The sequence below is a fragment of the Phallusia mammillata genome, chromosome 2 (assembly GCF_965637545.1).
Source record: "Phallusia mammillata chromosome 2, kaPhaMamm4.hap1.1, whole genome shotgun sequence".
Taxonomy (NCBI): Eukaryota; Metazoa; Chordata; class Ascidiacea; order Phlebobranchia; family Ascidiidae; genus Phallusia; species Phallusia mammillata.
This window is the reverse complement of record NC_137253.1, coordinates 13,713,594-13,730,613: the sequence shown is the minus strand read 5'-3', so window position 1 is coordinate 13,730,613 and position 17,020 is coordinate 13,713,594. Positions and strand designations below refer to the sequence as shown.

At 38.8% G+C, this 17,020-nt stretch overlaps 2 protein-coding genes across 2 annotated transcripts in view; one reads left to right on the top strand and one right to left on the bottom strand.

The window, feature by feature from the left end:
- Positions 1-17,020, bottom strand: part of LOC145213917 (uncharacterized) — a 115,177-nt gene that overhangs the window by 44,286 nt on the left and 53,871 nt on the right. The gene's annotated exons all lie outside the window — the stretch shown is intronic.
- The window catches only part of LOC145215444 (uncharacterized), a 37,861-nt gene that overhangs the window by 16,993 nt on the left and 3,848 nt on the right, over positions 1-17,020 (top strand). The window contains exons 26-37 of the mRNA XM_080084145.1: positions 345-444; positions 5,951-6,024; positions 6,090-6,224; positions 6,466-6,600; positions 6,663-6,805; positions 6,920-7,055; positions 7,787-7,890; positions 8,356-8,492; positions 8,571-8,647; positions 9,111-9,227; positions 9,373-9,507; positions 10,191-10,351. Of these exons, the coding sequence (XP_079940271.1) occupies positions 345-444; positions 5,951-6,024; positions 6,090-6,224; positions 6,466-6,600; positions 6,663-6,805; positions 6,920-7,055; positions 7,787-7,890; positions 8,356-8,492; positions 8,571-8,647; positions 9,111-9,227; positions 9,373-9,507; positions 10,191-10,351 (1,454 nt within the window). The remainder of the gene's footprint in view (positions 1-344; positions 445-5,950; positions 6,025-6,089; positions 6,225-6,465; positions 6,601-6,662; positions 6,806-6,919; positions 7,056-7,786; positions 7,891-8,355; positions 8,493-8,570; positions 8,648-9,110; positions 9,228-9,372; positions 9,508-10,190; positions 10,352-17,020) is intronic.

Sequence of the window (17,020 nt, the reverse complement as noted above, 5' to 3'; positions counted from 1 at the left end):
ATATAAAAAAAACATGGATTTCGACTTACAACTTGGCAACAACAGTCATTTTTGGTATAGATTATATATTCCTTTGATAGTTGAGAGACGAAATCACAATGATGAAGGACGAAACTACACTAAATTAAAGTTTCTCAATAAGCAACTTTACAAATTTGGGAGAGGCAATGGCCCTTTGGCCCCTCCCTGGCTACGCCACTGTCACGGACTCCTGCTTATAACAGTTATTGTAAATAAGGTTAACTTTCCAAAAGCACGCTTACGTCTTTGATACTGTATGGTCTTTTTAAATAGCAGAAGATTTGATTTACATTGTCTTCGATGCAATTGTTGTTTATGTTTAGAAAGTTTTGCCTGAGCTTGTGACAAAGGCAAAAGTCAGCACGGAATACGGAAAGGCTGCGCATGAACATGGAAAGAATCGTTTCAAAAACATTCTTCCAAGTAAGTGGTCTTTAGATTTGAACCTAGTGCTCTTTATTTATTCCATACTATTTTCTTTATTGTTGTTTGCGAAACTACTGGTCATTGATTGATGGCATGAAAATAAGCCTTGCGTGTGTGATGAATGTACCCGAAAGGTGGCTCAACTTCCCTCTTTTGTGTTGGTTCTATTTTGGCATTGAATATACCCTCTTGTGCAGTTCGTGACTTTTTTGTCTTTGTTCCCAACTTTGATCAAATTTTTTTTTAAAGTTTCTATGTTTCAATTTTCACTGCGAAGATCTTATGTGTACTGTTTTATTTAAAGTTACAAAGGCCACAAGGCTGTTGTGAAATTCGTCACTTTTCCTGCCTTTGAGTATTGTTTAGGTCACTGCGATGACGCTGTATGTAACCCTTTTTTTTTAATCATAGACCCAACGACTATTTATGGAGACTTTGTCGGGATAACTTCCTTGTTTGGGCCTTCTTTGTACGTAGCGAAGTTTTCATTCTTCTTGCATTTCAAAAATCGTCGTTTGTTTCGCAATTTGGTTTCGGGTTTTCACAACATTTTATAACAGACCTGATAAGGCCTTGATGCAAACATTAACCGGAACTGAAACACTAACGTGACTAAACTGTCTGTGACTGGTTTTTGTGACTAAATTAGATTAGCATGTAATGTTATTAAAAATCCGATACGTCGTAAAAATCCGATAAAAAAAAAAGTCCAATATTGCGATATCAACTTTTGAAACACGTACCTCATTAGATTAGTTTCCTCGTAACTGTTATTATAGGTTCCCTTCCCTGAAGGGGACACATATTGATTTTACTCAAATTGTTTGTTTGCTTTTGTTTTTTTTTCTTTCATTTTTCTTCTCCCCAAAGTTTGTCCGACTCGTTTTTCCAGCAAATGTTTGATGGATTTGGCTAAATTTAACACAGATGGTAGATGTAGTTATGTAGATGTGCATCCCACTTTGTTTTTGTTGATAACCCCAGTATTTACCCCGCTAGCCCCCTAAAATAGGTATTTTTTCCCCCGAAGTTTGTCTGACTCGTTTTTCCATCAAATGTTTGATGGATTTGGCTAAAATTTACACAGATGGTAGATGTAGTTAGTAGATGTGCATCCCACTTTGTTTTTGTCGATAACCCCAGTATTTACCCCGCTAGCCCCCTAAAATGGGTATTTTTTCCCAAAGTTTGTCAGACTCGTTTTGCCATCAAATGCTTGATGGATGTGGCTAAAACTTATACAGATGGTAGATATAGTTTTGTAGATGTGCATCCCACTTTGTTTTTGTTGATAACCCTAGTATTTACCCCGCTAGCCCCTTAAAAGGGGTGAGTTTGTAAACAATGTCAGAATTTGCAAAATTTGGATAGCTTGTATGCCATTTATAGGTGTCGATTGTTGTGTTCAACCCTGTAGCCCTAACATTTACCCCACAAGCCCCCAAAGTGTAAAACGTATTTGTATGTTACTGGGCACCACAAACAAAAGATTTCTGTGGCACAATGGTGTTACAAGGGCAACCAGTTGTATGTTACTCGTTTGTGACTTTGTGGGTTGCTTGGTGGACGTTTTGCTCCATGGCAGTTTGGGGGTTGTTAACAGCCCTTTGACATCAGAAACATTAACGGTTGTTGCTCAAAACACCTCTAGTGGTTGAAATTTTAAACGTTGGCAGATTGGACTGAAATTTTGCAGTACTATTGATTGAGTCATTGTGATTTTCTTCTTTTAAGTTTGTGTGTGTTGAACCTCCATTAGTTACCCTACTAGCCCCCTAAAATGAGTTTTTTCATTTAAATAGTTTGTACTCCATATAGCATATTTAAATATGCACAGTACCAATCACTGTGTTTGACTTAACAATACCAAACTTACTCATAGTTATCTATTGAAATGCATTATCTACAACTTTGCATGTGTGGGGACCAATGAGTTTTTGCTCGCAGAAAACAATCAAGGTTATAAAAGACAGTGCATGATATGGGACCCAGTATAAAATTTGTAAAGGAAGTATATTAATCTTTTAAAATAGGGTATAGTGTATGTCCAAGGGCAATATGTGCTAAGCCACCCTTCTAGCTTATTATGGGTCCCCTTCCCTGAAGGGGACACATATTGTTTTTGTCCGTATTTTTTTTTTCTTTTTTCTTTTTTCTGTCTAACGCTGGCTTGTTAGACGCGTTTGGTTAAGAAAGAGCGCTTCAAATTTATTCAAATTTGCACAGATGTTAGTTATTAATCTAAATTTGATACTCCTGAAGTTTGACCCCGATTGACCCAGCGGTTCACCCACAGGCCCCTAAAAATGCAAAATTTTTGAAACATGGTTTGTTATATGCGTTTGGTCAAGAAAGAGTGCTTCAAATTTGTTTAAATTTTGTCAGATGTTAGTTATTAACCAAAATTTGATCCTCCTGAAGTTTGACCCTGAATGACCCAAGGGTTCACCCACAGGCCCCCGAAACGTAAAATTTTTAACGCTGGTTTGTAACGCTGGTTTGGTAAAGAAAGAGTGCTTCAGATTTATTCAAATTTGGACATATGTTAGTTATTAATCCAAACTTGATCCTCCTGAAGTTTGACCCCAAATTACCCAGCGGTTCACCCACAGGCCCCCGAAACGTAAATGTGTCTAACGCTCGTTTGGTCAAGAAAGACACTGTAGGCAGAAGTCCCAAGAGAGTAACTCACTGGTTTACGATAGCAGGAGGGCTCAGCTTGACGTCGGACAGACGTTTTACGAGACGTCGTTTTGGTGATCAGAAATCAGCTGTTTTGCACAGCAATGCTATTTCGTTTTATTAAGTTATCACTCACATTTTCAGTTTTGGCAAAGGTTTCACACCTATGACGTGATTTAAACCTAATAAGCGTGCTTCGGTTTCGTATATGTCAAGCAAAACTTGTTAATCAAAATAAAGTTGAAAAAATAAACTTGACATTTTTGCAAGATAAATGTGTTTTTTTAAATGCTCGTTGTCAGGTCGGCCGCCGCATGACCACGGGTTACTTAAGGTCAACTAGTAGGTATTACTAACACAGTTCAGAACTTTCTTTCGTCATAACGTAGCGTTTTTTTGGCAATAAATTTAGCAATCAACACTCAAGGCATGTATAAATTAGGTTAAACGGTGTTGTTGAACAGTAAGGACGGCGTGCTATTGAAAACGGTGTCAATAGGTCAAACAGTCGTTGCACCCTGAGAGGTTACTACAGGTCAATGGTTTTGCGAAACAAAGTTAAATGAAAAACGAATTATTATGTGTACACTTGTAGCAAATTGCTTTTTAATTTAAAGTGTCTGTAACACAACTGTTACAGCTTTCTAGAAAAAAATGTGTTTAAAACCCGACCTTGGACGACAATATCTGGGTCAAAGCAAGAGATTAAATTAAAGTATTTGTTTCGTTCTTTTTTAATGTTTTTGTAATTAAATGACAATAATAGTGCAAAAAGAATACGAACAAAAAATGTTTATTGTTGGGTTAATGCTTTCTAAAAATTTGTCCTTAAAAATCTAAAAGTCACCGCAACATTTGTTTACCGTAAATCCGCACAAACACACGTGTGGGGACCCATTAGTTTTTGTTTACAAAAACAATCATATGTGTAGAACCAATGATGTGTATAGTAAATTGGTAAATAGCCTATCGTATAGAATATATAAAATGGAAGTATATCAGAAAGCCACCCTTCTAGTATTATTATGGGTCCCCTTCCCTGAAGGGGACACATATTGTTTTTGTCTATATTTTTTTTTTCTTTTTTTCTTTTTTCTTTTTTCTTTTTTTCTTTCTAACGCAGATTTGTTCCCACGTTTTGGTCACGAAAGAATGGTTCAAACTTTTTCAAATTTACACACATTACAGATATTGGTCTAAAGATGGTCCATGTAAATTTTGACCCCGTTTGATCCCTTGGTTCACCCACAGCCCCCCAAAACGTGAAATTTTTAGCGCGGCTATTGTTCCCACGTTTTGGTCAAGAAAGAATGGTTCAAACTTTTTCAAATTTACACACATTACAGATATTGGTCTACAGATGGTCCATGTAAATTTTGACCCCGTATGACCCAGAGGTTCACCCACAGGCCCCCGAAACATAAATGTGTCTAACGCTCGTTTGGTCAAGAAAGACACTGTAGGCAGAAGTACCAAGAGAGTAACTCACTGGTTTACGATAGCGGGAGGGCTCAGCTTGACGTCGGACAGACGTTTTACGAGACGTCGTTTCAGTGATTAGAAATCAGCTGTTTTGCACAGCAATGTTATGTCATTTTATTAAGTTATCACTCACATTTTTAGTTTTGGCGAAGGTTTCACACCTATGACGTGATTTAAGCCTAATAAGCGTACTTCGGTTTTGTATATGTCAAGAAAAACTTTGTTAATAAAAGTTAAGATGAAAAAATTAACTTGACTTTTTTGCCAAATAAGTTTTTTTTTAAATGCTCGCTGTCAGGTTGGCCGCCGCATGATCACGGGTTACTTAAGGTCAACTAGTCGGTATTACAAACACAGCACAAAACTTTCTTCATAACGTAGCGTTTTTTTGACAATCAATTAAGGAGTCAATACTCAAGGTACTCATGTATAAATTAGGCTTAACAGTATTGTTAAACACGAATGACGGCGTGCTATTGAAAACGGTGTCAAAAGGTCAAACAGTCGTTTGGCGTGTGCACCATGAGAGGTTACTACTGGTCAATGGTACTCGTTTTGCGAAACAAAGTTAAATGAAAAACGATTTGTTATGTATACACTTGTAGCAAATTGCTTTTTAATTTAAAGTGTCTGTAACACAACTGTTACAGCTTTCTAAAAAAAATTGTGTTCAAAACCCGACCTTGGAGGACTATATCTGGGTCAAAGCAAGAGATTAAATTAAAGTATTTGTTACGTTTTTTTTTAATTTTGTAATTACATGACAATAATAGTGCAAAAAGAATACGAACAATTTTTTTTATTGTTGGGTTAATGCTTTCTAAAAATTTGTCCTTAAGAATGTAAAAATCACCGCAACATTTGTTTACCGTAAATCCGCACAAACGCGCGTGTGGGGACCCATCAGTTTTTGTTTACAAAAACAATCATATGTGTAGATCAAATGATGTGTATAGTTAATTGGTAAATATCGTATAGAATATATAAAATGGAAGTATATCAGAAAGCCACTCTTCTAGTTTTTAAATCAAGCGACTCGCGCATCTTTGGACCAAATATGCGGGTTGACAAGTTTCGTCCAACGTAAATGTGTACTTATAACAACTATAGTTTAAATATCATTTTAAACTATACTTAAATGCCAAGACACAATGCAACTTGATTTTACATTTAAAACAAGGTCATAGAAACAACCACCATGGTTTTCATGTAATGAAGAAATACACAGTCCCAATATCTTAAAATACTGAATTGTTTGCTTCTCTTTTGCAAGTGTAAGGCGTGTTATGTGTAATTGTAAGTTTTTGGGTTGTTTTGGATTTAATTTTTTCTTTTTCAGGTGACGAAGCAAGAGTTGTTCTGATTAAAACCTCGGACGCGATGTCAGACTACATCAATGCCTCGTACATAGACGTAAGCTGTTAAAAAACCTGGTGTTTTGTATGTGACCTGACTTAACCCCGTGTATGTGATGTCAGGGTTACTCGGTGCCAAAGAAGTTCATAGCTGCCCAGGGTCCTACCGAATCGACTTGCAATGACTTCTGGCGAATGGTGACTGACAAAAAGTGCTCAGTCATTGTCATGCTAACTCAACTTACAGAAAACTGCAAGGTCGAAAATGTATTTATTTGTCATCTATGATTATAATAATATAATGAGTAGATAATTATCCACTGCGGGCTGGCATGTTTAAATCGAACAATAAAATTAAATTCACTAGCTTGAGCGTTTTGCATTTCGTAGAAAAACAAGTTTTATGCAAATGTTCAATGATTGTATTTGAGCACCTCTTGTAAAGGCCGTTCAGTTACCACCTCCCAAAATTGACACTGCTGGGTTCTTTATTCCACAGGCAAAATGCGTCAAATATTGGCCAGAACTGGGAATGCAATGTCAGTACGGAAACTGCACTGTCATGATGACCAGCGAGTCGGCCTTCGGTGACGTCATTTGTAGAAATTTTCGTGTAACCATGTCTCGTTTCAAGGCGAGTCGTTACTTCATTATTGTTTGTCCTCGCTGAGTAAGCTTGTTTGTCATAAATTGCAGAATCCATTCGAGGTGAAGCAGCTGCAATACTTGGGTTGGCCTGACCATGGCATCGCACATACAACCTCTAGTATATTCCGACTTCACCAACTGGTTATTAGAGAACTTGCCGTCAGCGGGGGACCATTGCTGGTCCATTGCAGGTATACTGAGTTTATTGTTGATGGATAAAAAAAAACGGGACTGTATTGTTAACCGTGGGTAGTATTCTGGGGAAGCATTTCTTTATTTGTATCAAAATCTTTAAACTCTTACAGTGCGGGTGTCGACCGAACTGGAACTTTTATAGCTCTGGACTTTCTTGGTGAACAAATGGAAGCCGAGGGAAGAATTAACGTTCTTGCAGCTGTCTTTCAAATGAGACTGAACAGAACAGAGATGGTGCAGACCTTGGTGGGTTCTTGATAAAACCTGTTGATGGATCCCCTTCCCTGAAGGGAACACATATTGTTTTTGTCCGTATTTTTTTCTTTTTTCTACCTAACGCTGGTTTTTTATACGCATTTGGTCAAGAAGGTGTGCTTCGAATTGATTCAAATTTACACAGATGTTAGCTATTGATCCAACTTTGATTCTCCTGAAGTTTGACCGCAAATGACCCAGCGGTTCACCCACAGCCCCCAAAAACATGAAATTTAAAAAGGCTGTACTGACTAAAGTACATGATCTAGGAGTTACATGCTTTGTTGATAAGTGAATATGTGTTTAAGTGTCTCACTTGCAATATAATCAAATCCTACGGAAGAGACTGTTATTTATGGTCGATCGGGAATGGCCGCTGCTTTATGCATGAGTTGTTGACTATTTGTCGAACTGTTGATTCCATACTGAAAACCTGGTTTGATTTGTATTGCTTTGCAGCCATCCCTTTCTCGCCTAAAGTATTGTGCCTATCATAAGGCTTCTGCAAGTAGATTTGCCGTTGTACCGGGGTCTACAGAAACTTTTCAGGGCTGATCCCAGTTATGACTACATAATTATGGTTATTAATTGAGGATTTCAGCAAAGCTTGACAAAATGTTGCAGAATCTGAGCGCTAGAACCACTTGCCTGACAAATACTTTTTTGCACCCATAACAGAAATTGCACGTTTTCCCGCTAACAAGTTTTAATTATTGTCACAGGGTCAATACGTGTTCGTTCACAAACTTGTTGCCGAACTGAAGGCCTTCGGAAACACTGACGTTGAGGCTTTTGAATTTACTACTCAGTACGATAACCTCAAAATGTAAGTGATTGTATCATTGTCTTGTAAATGTTACAAAAAACGACCCACTGTGTAGCGACTTCAAACTGAACGTACGCATAATTTAGGTCTTTATTCGCAAGCCTTCACGCAACACTAAAACATAGTTTGTGCAAAGTTGTAAACAATCATCTGACACGATTTGCTTGTATTTGACTGGTCGTCATACTGACATACATAATGCTTAAATCGATAACACTTCAGCATCGAACACTGAGAAACAGGACGATAAATCTACATCAACGTCATATATCTGTGACGTCATAAGAGTTTGACATTCGCTTGTATTTTTGCCATCATTTTTTATTCGGTCATTGCTGGCTGTGTTGAATCCATTTTTTGTGGATATTGTTCACTACACCGACAATTCTCATTTGGAATTTAGGTGACCAATACCTTGGACCCTAAGAGCCATGAAACTATAAAGTTCGTAACTGTTGTGTGCAGTGTTGACGATTCTCACGTCACTCGTCTGAAGATGCAGTTCGATACTCTGGATACAGTTCCTCCTTCCTTAAAGGAAACAAAAGCCGGACAAAAAGCCATAAATAAAGGATTCAACGTCGATTCCTCAATTTTGCCCTGTAAGATTCCACCAAAAATATGATTTTTTTCATGTACTTTGTTAATTTGTTCCAATTTAATTCTCGATCTTCGAACAGATGATTACAATTTAGCTTTCGTGGAAAAGCTTTCCAGTGACAAGGAAATTCCGTACCTCAATGGTTCAAGTGTTCGAGTGAGTCAATTTCTTTCATAACGGCTTTGTTGTCTACCAGGCATCTCCAAGTATTTGTACGAAGGGCCACACAGATTAGTAGTCCCTCCACCAACCTAGCGTTCGCGGATCTTATTTATTAGTTTTTTAAAAAGCACAAACGTTTAAAACAGTGTTATTGTTCTGAAAAAGGGGCAAAACATTAGAAGTATCAAAGCAGGGTGACTGTACCAGGAGCTCCACAGACTTGTTTAGTTCATAAATGGTGTGTCCTGAAACAAAGGTTGTGTATCACAAATCCCTAAAATACATACAAAAATACACATTAGAAAAAGGTTTGCTCTGTGAAACTATTTAGAGACCACCATTACAACCTGTTGGAAATGTTTGTGCAGTTGTAGACAGTGGCTGATAATTATCAGCATACATTATAATGTATGTTCAATGCAAGTTTTCTGACCTTATACCCATTGTTTATCAACAGGCTCACAACTTCGGATTTTACTACATAGTGGCACAAAGTCCACCTGAGTGCAATCTCAACACATTTTGGCGATGTGTAACGGACAACGCCATTCACTGCATTGTTATGTTGGAAGAGGTAAACGGCACCAACGAATTGTATTTACTGCATAGCAGTGGCACAAAGTTGCCAAATTGGATCAGCAAGAAACGCACCTAAAACAAGAAAATGATATTGCGTTAACTGTATTAGCTGGACTTAATTTGTAACTCTGTCGGCTTAGGAGTCTTCATGCAGCAAATACTGGCTGGGGCAGAAATCAGCACTTTTTCCCGAGTTCAATGTTGAAATTGTGGAATTACACAAGTGCCATGGATATTTGGAACGGGATATACAAGTGACTAGAAATTCATCTACGGTGTGTTTCTCCAAATTTCTTAGTATCCATTTTATTAGCTTATCGGAAAGGGCCATTCGTTGAGAAATCTTATATTCTAGTCCGTCAATCATTTGGGCAAAAAACTGTTCGGTTATATTGCTTTCAAATTATAAAACATTGCTAATCAAATACTTAACTCTTTAATGCCCCCTAACAACGATTGTTTTGTCGAAAAAATTGAATCTCGACTTTGTTTTTTTCATCATAAAAAAACTTAAAACGTGTTCATTGTGCACAGATGGACACGCAAAATTCACCTTTTAATTAGGACAGTATGACAAAAATGCACAATTTCAAGCAATTGTTTAGTTATACGACGTAGGCTTTTGAATCATATGATCACATTACCTGCATAATATTAAAAACTTGCTTTAGAAACTATTTGAGCGATTTTTACCATTGAAAGTGTAAATCAAATGAAACTTGAAATCCGGTAATTTTCACTTCACTACATACAAAACCTGTCAGAGGGTAAATCCTACATAAATACTCTTTAAGTATCTTCGGTTAGCTACATGTCCTTGAAGTTTAAGAATGCCAGTCTGATCAGTTTTTTTTTGTTTGACTTAAACGGAGTAATTCCTTCATTTTATTTTAAGTGGCCTGTTGAAGCTCCTATTGCTGCGTATTTAAAGTGCTTTAACTGTTTGCTTTTTTGATAGACCCAGCACCACGTCAAGCAGTTTGTCTTCAATAGCTGGAAATCCGACCAACCAGTTCCAGAAACTTCCGCCTTTTTAGAAATCATATCCAAGGTTGAGCGCTTCCAAGCTGGCGCTACAGACGTGAGAGGAAAACGAATAATTGCTCTTGCACATAGCAGGTTTGTAAACATTGTAATATAATTCTAAAGTTATTTAAAATATTTGTAATTTCTAAAAAATATAACTGGGTCTGATACTAATATATTTTGCTGGGTTGTATTATCATAGGCGCACCTAGTAAAATATATCGCTTTAGTTTTTCGTGATATATGTGTGCATGTACGCCATTCCGGTGTAAGACGAATTTCGCGAAGAGAAAGGTCATTTTCTCCTTCTGTCCTGCCCATGAAAGAGTCGTAAGTGGGCTAAATTCAAAAGTAAAAGGCCCAAATCCGTCCAGAATCTAAAATTAAATGTAGCGGCCGTAATTTGTTCAAAATCTGTGCAGCCCGGATCTGCACCGACCGCCCCACTAGGGGGTTTCCTAATTTGTCTCGAACGCAACACTGACTGCATGACAGATAAACCCTCCTCTGTTGCACAACAGCATTGGTTCTCTGTGAACGAACAGAAGCGTGTCACAATCGGCAATAATACGCACATTCAATATGGCCGATAAACTTACACTAAGAAATGTGTCACGTTAAGAAAGTCAATACCTCTTAACTCATACACAAATATTATCACGACATTTAACTAATACAATTGATACATTCAATTACGTACCAACTCGTTAGGAATTCAGGATTGAATTTCAGGCACTTTAACGGACTAAGACGTTTCACCATTTTAATAACTTTAACTTTCATGTTTTTATAGCTACACATAAAACTCTAATGTTACAACATAAATATTTCCAAAACTAATTGGATCAACCACAAACTGCGACTACTAAAAACCCTGCTCACAGCACAAAAAGAAACTGTAAAACGTGGTCAGCACAAAATTGCACCACTAATGACATCACGCGCATTGTTATACGTTTGGAGATTTCTAACCAATCATGACAGTGAACTAAAAACAGAGGAAGAAGGCACATACGAGCAAATTGTCGCTGTAACATTCCCCGCCCTGATGTGCGAATCCGTTCACCACATCCAATTAAAACACAGCACTACAGCGTCCACATAACAAAACACATACGCTATGTTCAATCGAAAACAACGCGACACTAGCAATTTAGCAATCCATCCTCTGCACGGTAGGTATCCTCAGCCATCTGCCTCGCGGGACGGAGTTGTCTGATGTAGTTGTCCTTCTTACCGAATGCCTCTGGCGGCAGTGTATCACAATGCCCCAGCAACACCAGATGGTTTGGCGATAAGGTTCGTCACTTTCTGTGTCAATAGTAACTGAAGTGAGTGGTCGAGAGTTAAGTATCGCTTCCACTTCAACCATAAAAGTGATGAGAGTTTCATCATTTGGCGTTTGTTCGGACATGAGAGCACTCAGTATTTTCCGCACAGATCGAATGAGCCGCTTCCAAACTCCACCCATGTGACTTGCAGCAGGCGGATTGAAAACCCATTCAATGTCACGCTGCCTGGGGCAATAATAAATTTGCGCTTGATTTCAAGGCTTACCCTTTTTCAAACGAATGGTTTACAAGGGAAATGAGGTTATGTTTGTGAGGCTACGTCTTGGCTTTGCGACGACCGAGAGACAAGCGGTAGCCGGTGTAGTGTGCACCTACTACCGATCGAGCCACCTTGGACTTGCTGCCCCCTACGGGCGCCACGCCACACAGCGGATGTTTTTCAATCGTCGAAACAATGACAGAACACAAAAATCAGCGAACCAAATTGGTGGGCAGGGTGGCGAAAAAATGGGGGCAGGCCCCCTATAAATGACTGCAAACTATCGTGTTTTCCAAACTGGTATTTCGGGTTTTCTGCGATTTTATGATATCCGCAAAATACCTGTTTTTGTTCTTCTTTGGTGCCAAAGGAACTCATCCAAATAGGTTGGGATGAAGTCCCGTTTAACACCGTTCCTCCTTCTTAATTCCTTTTTGGCACTGCTCCACAGGCTTTCCATGTCGTTCGTATGGACTCCCATCGCCGATACATATTGCACAGAATGATTTACAGTCCGGTGAAAGTATCCTTTATCTAAAACAGCGGTTCCCAACCTTTCTGGTGCCGCGACCCCTTGAAACAGTTCCCAAGTTGCGGTGACCCCACGCATAGGCGCCGAGTTTTACAAAAATGCAAGGTGGCCGACATAAATTGTGACGTCACTAATGCGTGTAACCAAACGAGCTGCAACTCAAAGCCCAATATACTTTGAATAATAAGCAAGTTTTTTCAAAGTTCATCAAATTTAAAAAATAAAATAATATTGATTTGGAACACTTCGCTATAACATTTTATTGGTTTAGCAACGTTTAGAAAATGTTTCGTCAAGCTTTTGTATCGCCTAAAGTGACCATTTATTACAGAACAATCGCATTGTACAGTGCCGGCAAAAATCTTTACATTTGGTCGGCAAAAAAAACTTTACATGTAAATTCTGCATAAGTTCTTAGCTTACTGTTTCCGCCAAAAGCATTGTGTTACAAAAACGCTTATAGTTATTTCATCAGCTACTGTCTGGCTACACTTCACCGCAAAGCCATTGCTCTGCGTGCCCAGTGTTGCTTTACAGCAGGGGTGGGGAACCTACTTAGTACTGCGGGCCGCATGAATTGCACAACATTTTCGGGCGGGCCAAATATTTTTTTATTTTCAAATTCCGTGTAAAAATGCCCTAAGCACACAAGTGTTTTATATTTCATCGCTCCGGATTTTTTTATATTTCATGGCTCCAGATTTTTTTCTTTGCTGTTACTTATTTGCAACAAACATGGAATTCAGGTTTATCACTTAATTCGACTAACATTTTTCCATTCTTCTGGAATACCCTAGCTCCGTTATACCGAATACATTTTATAGCTCTAAAATCAATTTAAAACTAACACCACATGGCAAATACTGCAAGGAGAGGTCGAGTGACTGTTACGTCACAAATAGAATCGAGTGACTGTTACGTCACAAATACAGCAAGTGGTTGAATGTGTGGCAATTTTTGTACGTTTGGCGTCAAACGTGGAAGTGTCGAAGTCATTTCAAGTAAATATTTGTACATAAACATTTTATTGTTTTTTTTTTTTATGTTAAGTTTTATGCTGTACTTTAACAAAATGTTGACGCGGGCCACTTTGAAAAGGCAAGCGGGCCGCAGGTTCCCCACCCCTGCTTTACAGCTTCGTGAAGAGTAGGGTCGGTGAAATCACACAATATTTTTTATTTTCCTAAAGTTTGAGGTCTTTGTAAAATTTTATTTAAACACGAAAATGGGTAAAAAGAAGATGCAAATGGAAGAACAACCTTGTGCCTTGACTTTGCTAGAGAATAGAGATTCTGTGATTGCTGCTACCAGAGATATTGGGGGTCTCAAGGAAGGTAATTTATCAATTAAAAGGTCAGCGACGAATTGCCAAACAGGTTGGCTCCAAAGAGGAAATCAGGTTCTGGCGCAGCTAAGAAAACTTCGCCAAGTACGAATAAGCTTTTGAAGCATGAAGTAACCTCATATCCATCTATAACGGCCGTTGAATTAAAAAACAAGCACCCTGAGCTTCTCCACAACGTTTCAAACAGGACAATTCGTCATCGCCTCCACAAGGATCTTAAGCTACCATGTCGCCGTGCAGCCAAGAAGCCCATGCTCACTGCAGCAATCAAAGAATCTCCCTTCTTTAACAAAGTCAAGGCACAAGATTTTTCTTCCATTTGCATCTTCTTTCGACCCATTTTAGTGCCCTCAAAAAAGACCTCAAAACTTTAGGAAAATAAGAAATATTGTGTGATTTCACCGACCTTACTATTCACGAAGCTGTAAAGCAGGGGTTCCCAACCTTTTTACGATCTCGTACCACTAGGACGCTCTGTACTGCCACGCGTACCACTTCTTGCAGAACAACTAATTTGATCGAAATGTATTTTATTCAGAAGAAGAATAGTGGCCTACTAAAATAACACTAAAGCACAACAACTAAATATAACGAGATTTTTGTGTTTGTTTACTGTCCGCCTATTGGTTGATGCGCGGTGTAAATTTGCTAACAGCGCATCGAAAGTCATTTCCAGGCGCACCTAGTTTTTGTGAAAAAAACGGAAGCTTCTCGCGTACCACCTGAAAAACCTTCGCGTACCACTAGGCAGGGGTCGCCAACCTTTACTACTTAAAGAGCCAGTCGGGCCAGTTTCACATAGTAAATGAAAACACTGGGAGCCACAAAGCCATTTTAAAATTTAAAATAAAAAACGTTAGTGTTTCATTGCATATTATACACACTCGCAAACTAGTTTCGTCAGCAGAGAGAGCAACTGTACGTAGCGTTGCATATTTTGTTTTTGCAGATTTTTATTCCTTTGTTTACGCGTTTGTTACATAACAATTAACAAACAGCTATTGTTACGCGCGCACACACACTGCAAACAAAAACAGTATTGTCTCATATTGCGTGTTAACCTGTGCGCCGCCAGTTTGCCTCTTTCAGGCTTCACGTTTGGTGGTATAGAGACGGGGTTGCAGGTAGCTACAACAAGCGAGTACAGTCATGCTACTGCACTTCAATTTTCGTGTTCGGCATCAATCGTCACATAATTTTTAATCAAATGTTCAACATTTGGTAAATTCAAAAACTGAGCCGAATCAGAGGGATCAAAGAGCCGCATGCGGCTCCGGAGCCGCGGGTTGGCGACCCCTGCACTAGTGGTACGCGTACCACAGGTTGGGAACCCCTGAGTGTAAAGCAACACTAGGCACGCAGAGCAATGGCTTTGCGGTAAAGTGTAGCCAGACAGTAGCTTATGACTTAACTATAAGCGTTTTTGTAACACAATGCTTTTAGCGGAAACGTAAGCTAATAACTTTTTGCAAAATTGACATGTAAAGTTTTTTTTTGCCATCGAATGTAAAGATTTTTTTGCCGGCACTGTACACCATAATGGCCAATCATTCACTGCCAACGTTATACAAGTAATGCATCAACCAAAATGGTTGCTTTTTCGTCAGCACGCTTGTTCAAAAGCAAAACTGTTCCCAAATTTGTCAAATTTAACGAGGTTTGGTAAGATACCGATACAAACAAACCCAAATATCCACGGTGGCCGCTACCACCCCGCCACCGCCTATACGGCGCCTATGACCCCAGGGATAAAATTAGTAGGCTATATATTAAAATTTACTTCTAAATACCGCAAAATTTATTTCTCACTATACTTTCTTTTCCTAATACTTGTCTTTCGATGCATCATTGACAGCCTAAAATTGTACAAATTAAATTTTAGTTCTGTTAACTATTAAGTTATAATTGGAGGAGAGTGATATTATCGCGAGAATACAAAACAAGTTGGCAGGTTCTGACTTGATGATTATGTGAATGCAGTATTATTACGTAATACAAGGCAACAATCAGCATTTTGTGAGAATAATGAAGAGTTCAAATTAAAGATCCACCCCAGCTGTAGTTACTTGTTTACATACGAATTAACAAACAATGGCGAGAAGGAATGTTGTGCCCAGTTCTTTTGTTTTTTATTTGTTCAATTAGTCTATGACCTAAAAGGGGTTGGGAGCCATTCCCTTAGGTGACCCCAGGTAAATTGTCAGGCGACCCCAGTTGGGGTCGCGACCCACAGGTTGGGAACCGCTGATCTAAAAGATTGAAAAATTCAGAAATGCTTTACTTGCTATGGAACCTCTTTTGCATACTTCCTAAGTTGTTGTATGCCCGCCATTCATCGGACCAAATTTCTGTGCCTGGCAACACGTGCCTATCACACCTTCCAGGGTTGATGGAACCAACAACGTAAAGCATTCGCTAAAAACGATTGTTTCTGATATTACATTTACAGTCTTCTTTTAAGTATACTATATTTATACTTTTGTCGGTGTCGATTCCACCGAAAACCCACTGTTGAGGGATCGGTCGCGCCTGGGCATTTGCGCTTGGCTTTCTCCTAGCCACCAACGATTCGTCGATGGCCACAACACGTCATGGTTGGACGTCTTAGCAGTTCTTCTGTACAAACCTGAAAACGACAGAAAACGGGTTGTAAGCAACCTTAAATGAGTTCTTAATTACTTTTAATCTTTTACCTACCGAAGAAAGCCACTTTAATCGACACAGGTTTTATTGCTTACTTCTGCCTCCTTGCAGATTGCATTCTGCGCCCGCTCTTCTGCCCAATGATACACAATGGTTAGCAACTGTACCATTGTTAAGTTGCTTTAGTCGAAAAAGGAACCCGCTCAAATGGAGTCTCTTTTTCTGTAGTCCTGCAAAAAATGCTATGGTAAAAAGCTATGATATATGATAATTTGAAGTTTGCAGCAACTTTTACGTTACCTGTAAAACCCTAAAATAACTAACAGTTACGTTACAATTCGTTTGTTGCTGGTTAAACATCCATTATTTCCAAATAGCTTGCTTTTTCCACAAGGACACAGCTTACCTGATCAGGGCAATGCCACACCCGACCGACCTTAGATGTTGCTCGACCATATTACATCCACATTCGCAAACTTTGCGGGTGGAAAGTATACCGTGGGTTCGAGCCCACGCAACAGCCTTTTCATTTTCTAAGAAAGCACCACAAAAGGACATTCTTCGAGAGTTAATTCCAATCAGCGAAGCCATGTTGGCAAACTTGTAAAGATAATGCTGGTTGAGGGGTTGCACATAATATATAGTAAGAAAAAACGCGTTTGCTGTTTCGCAATAAAAAATTTTCCACGAC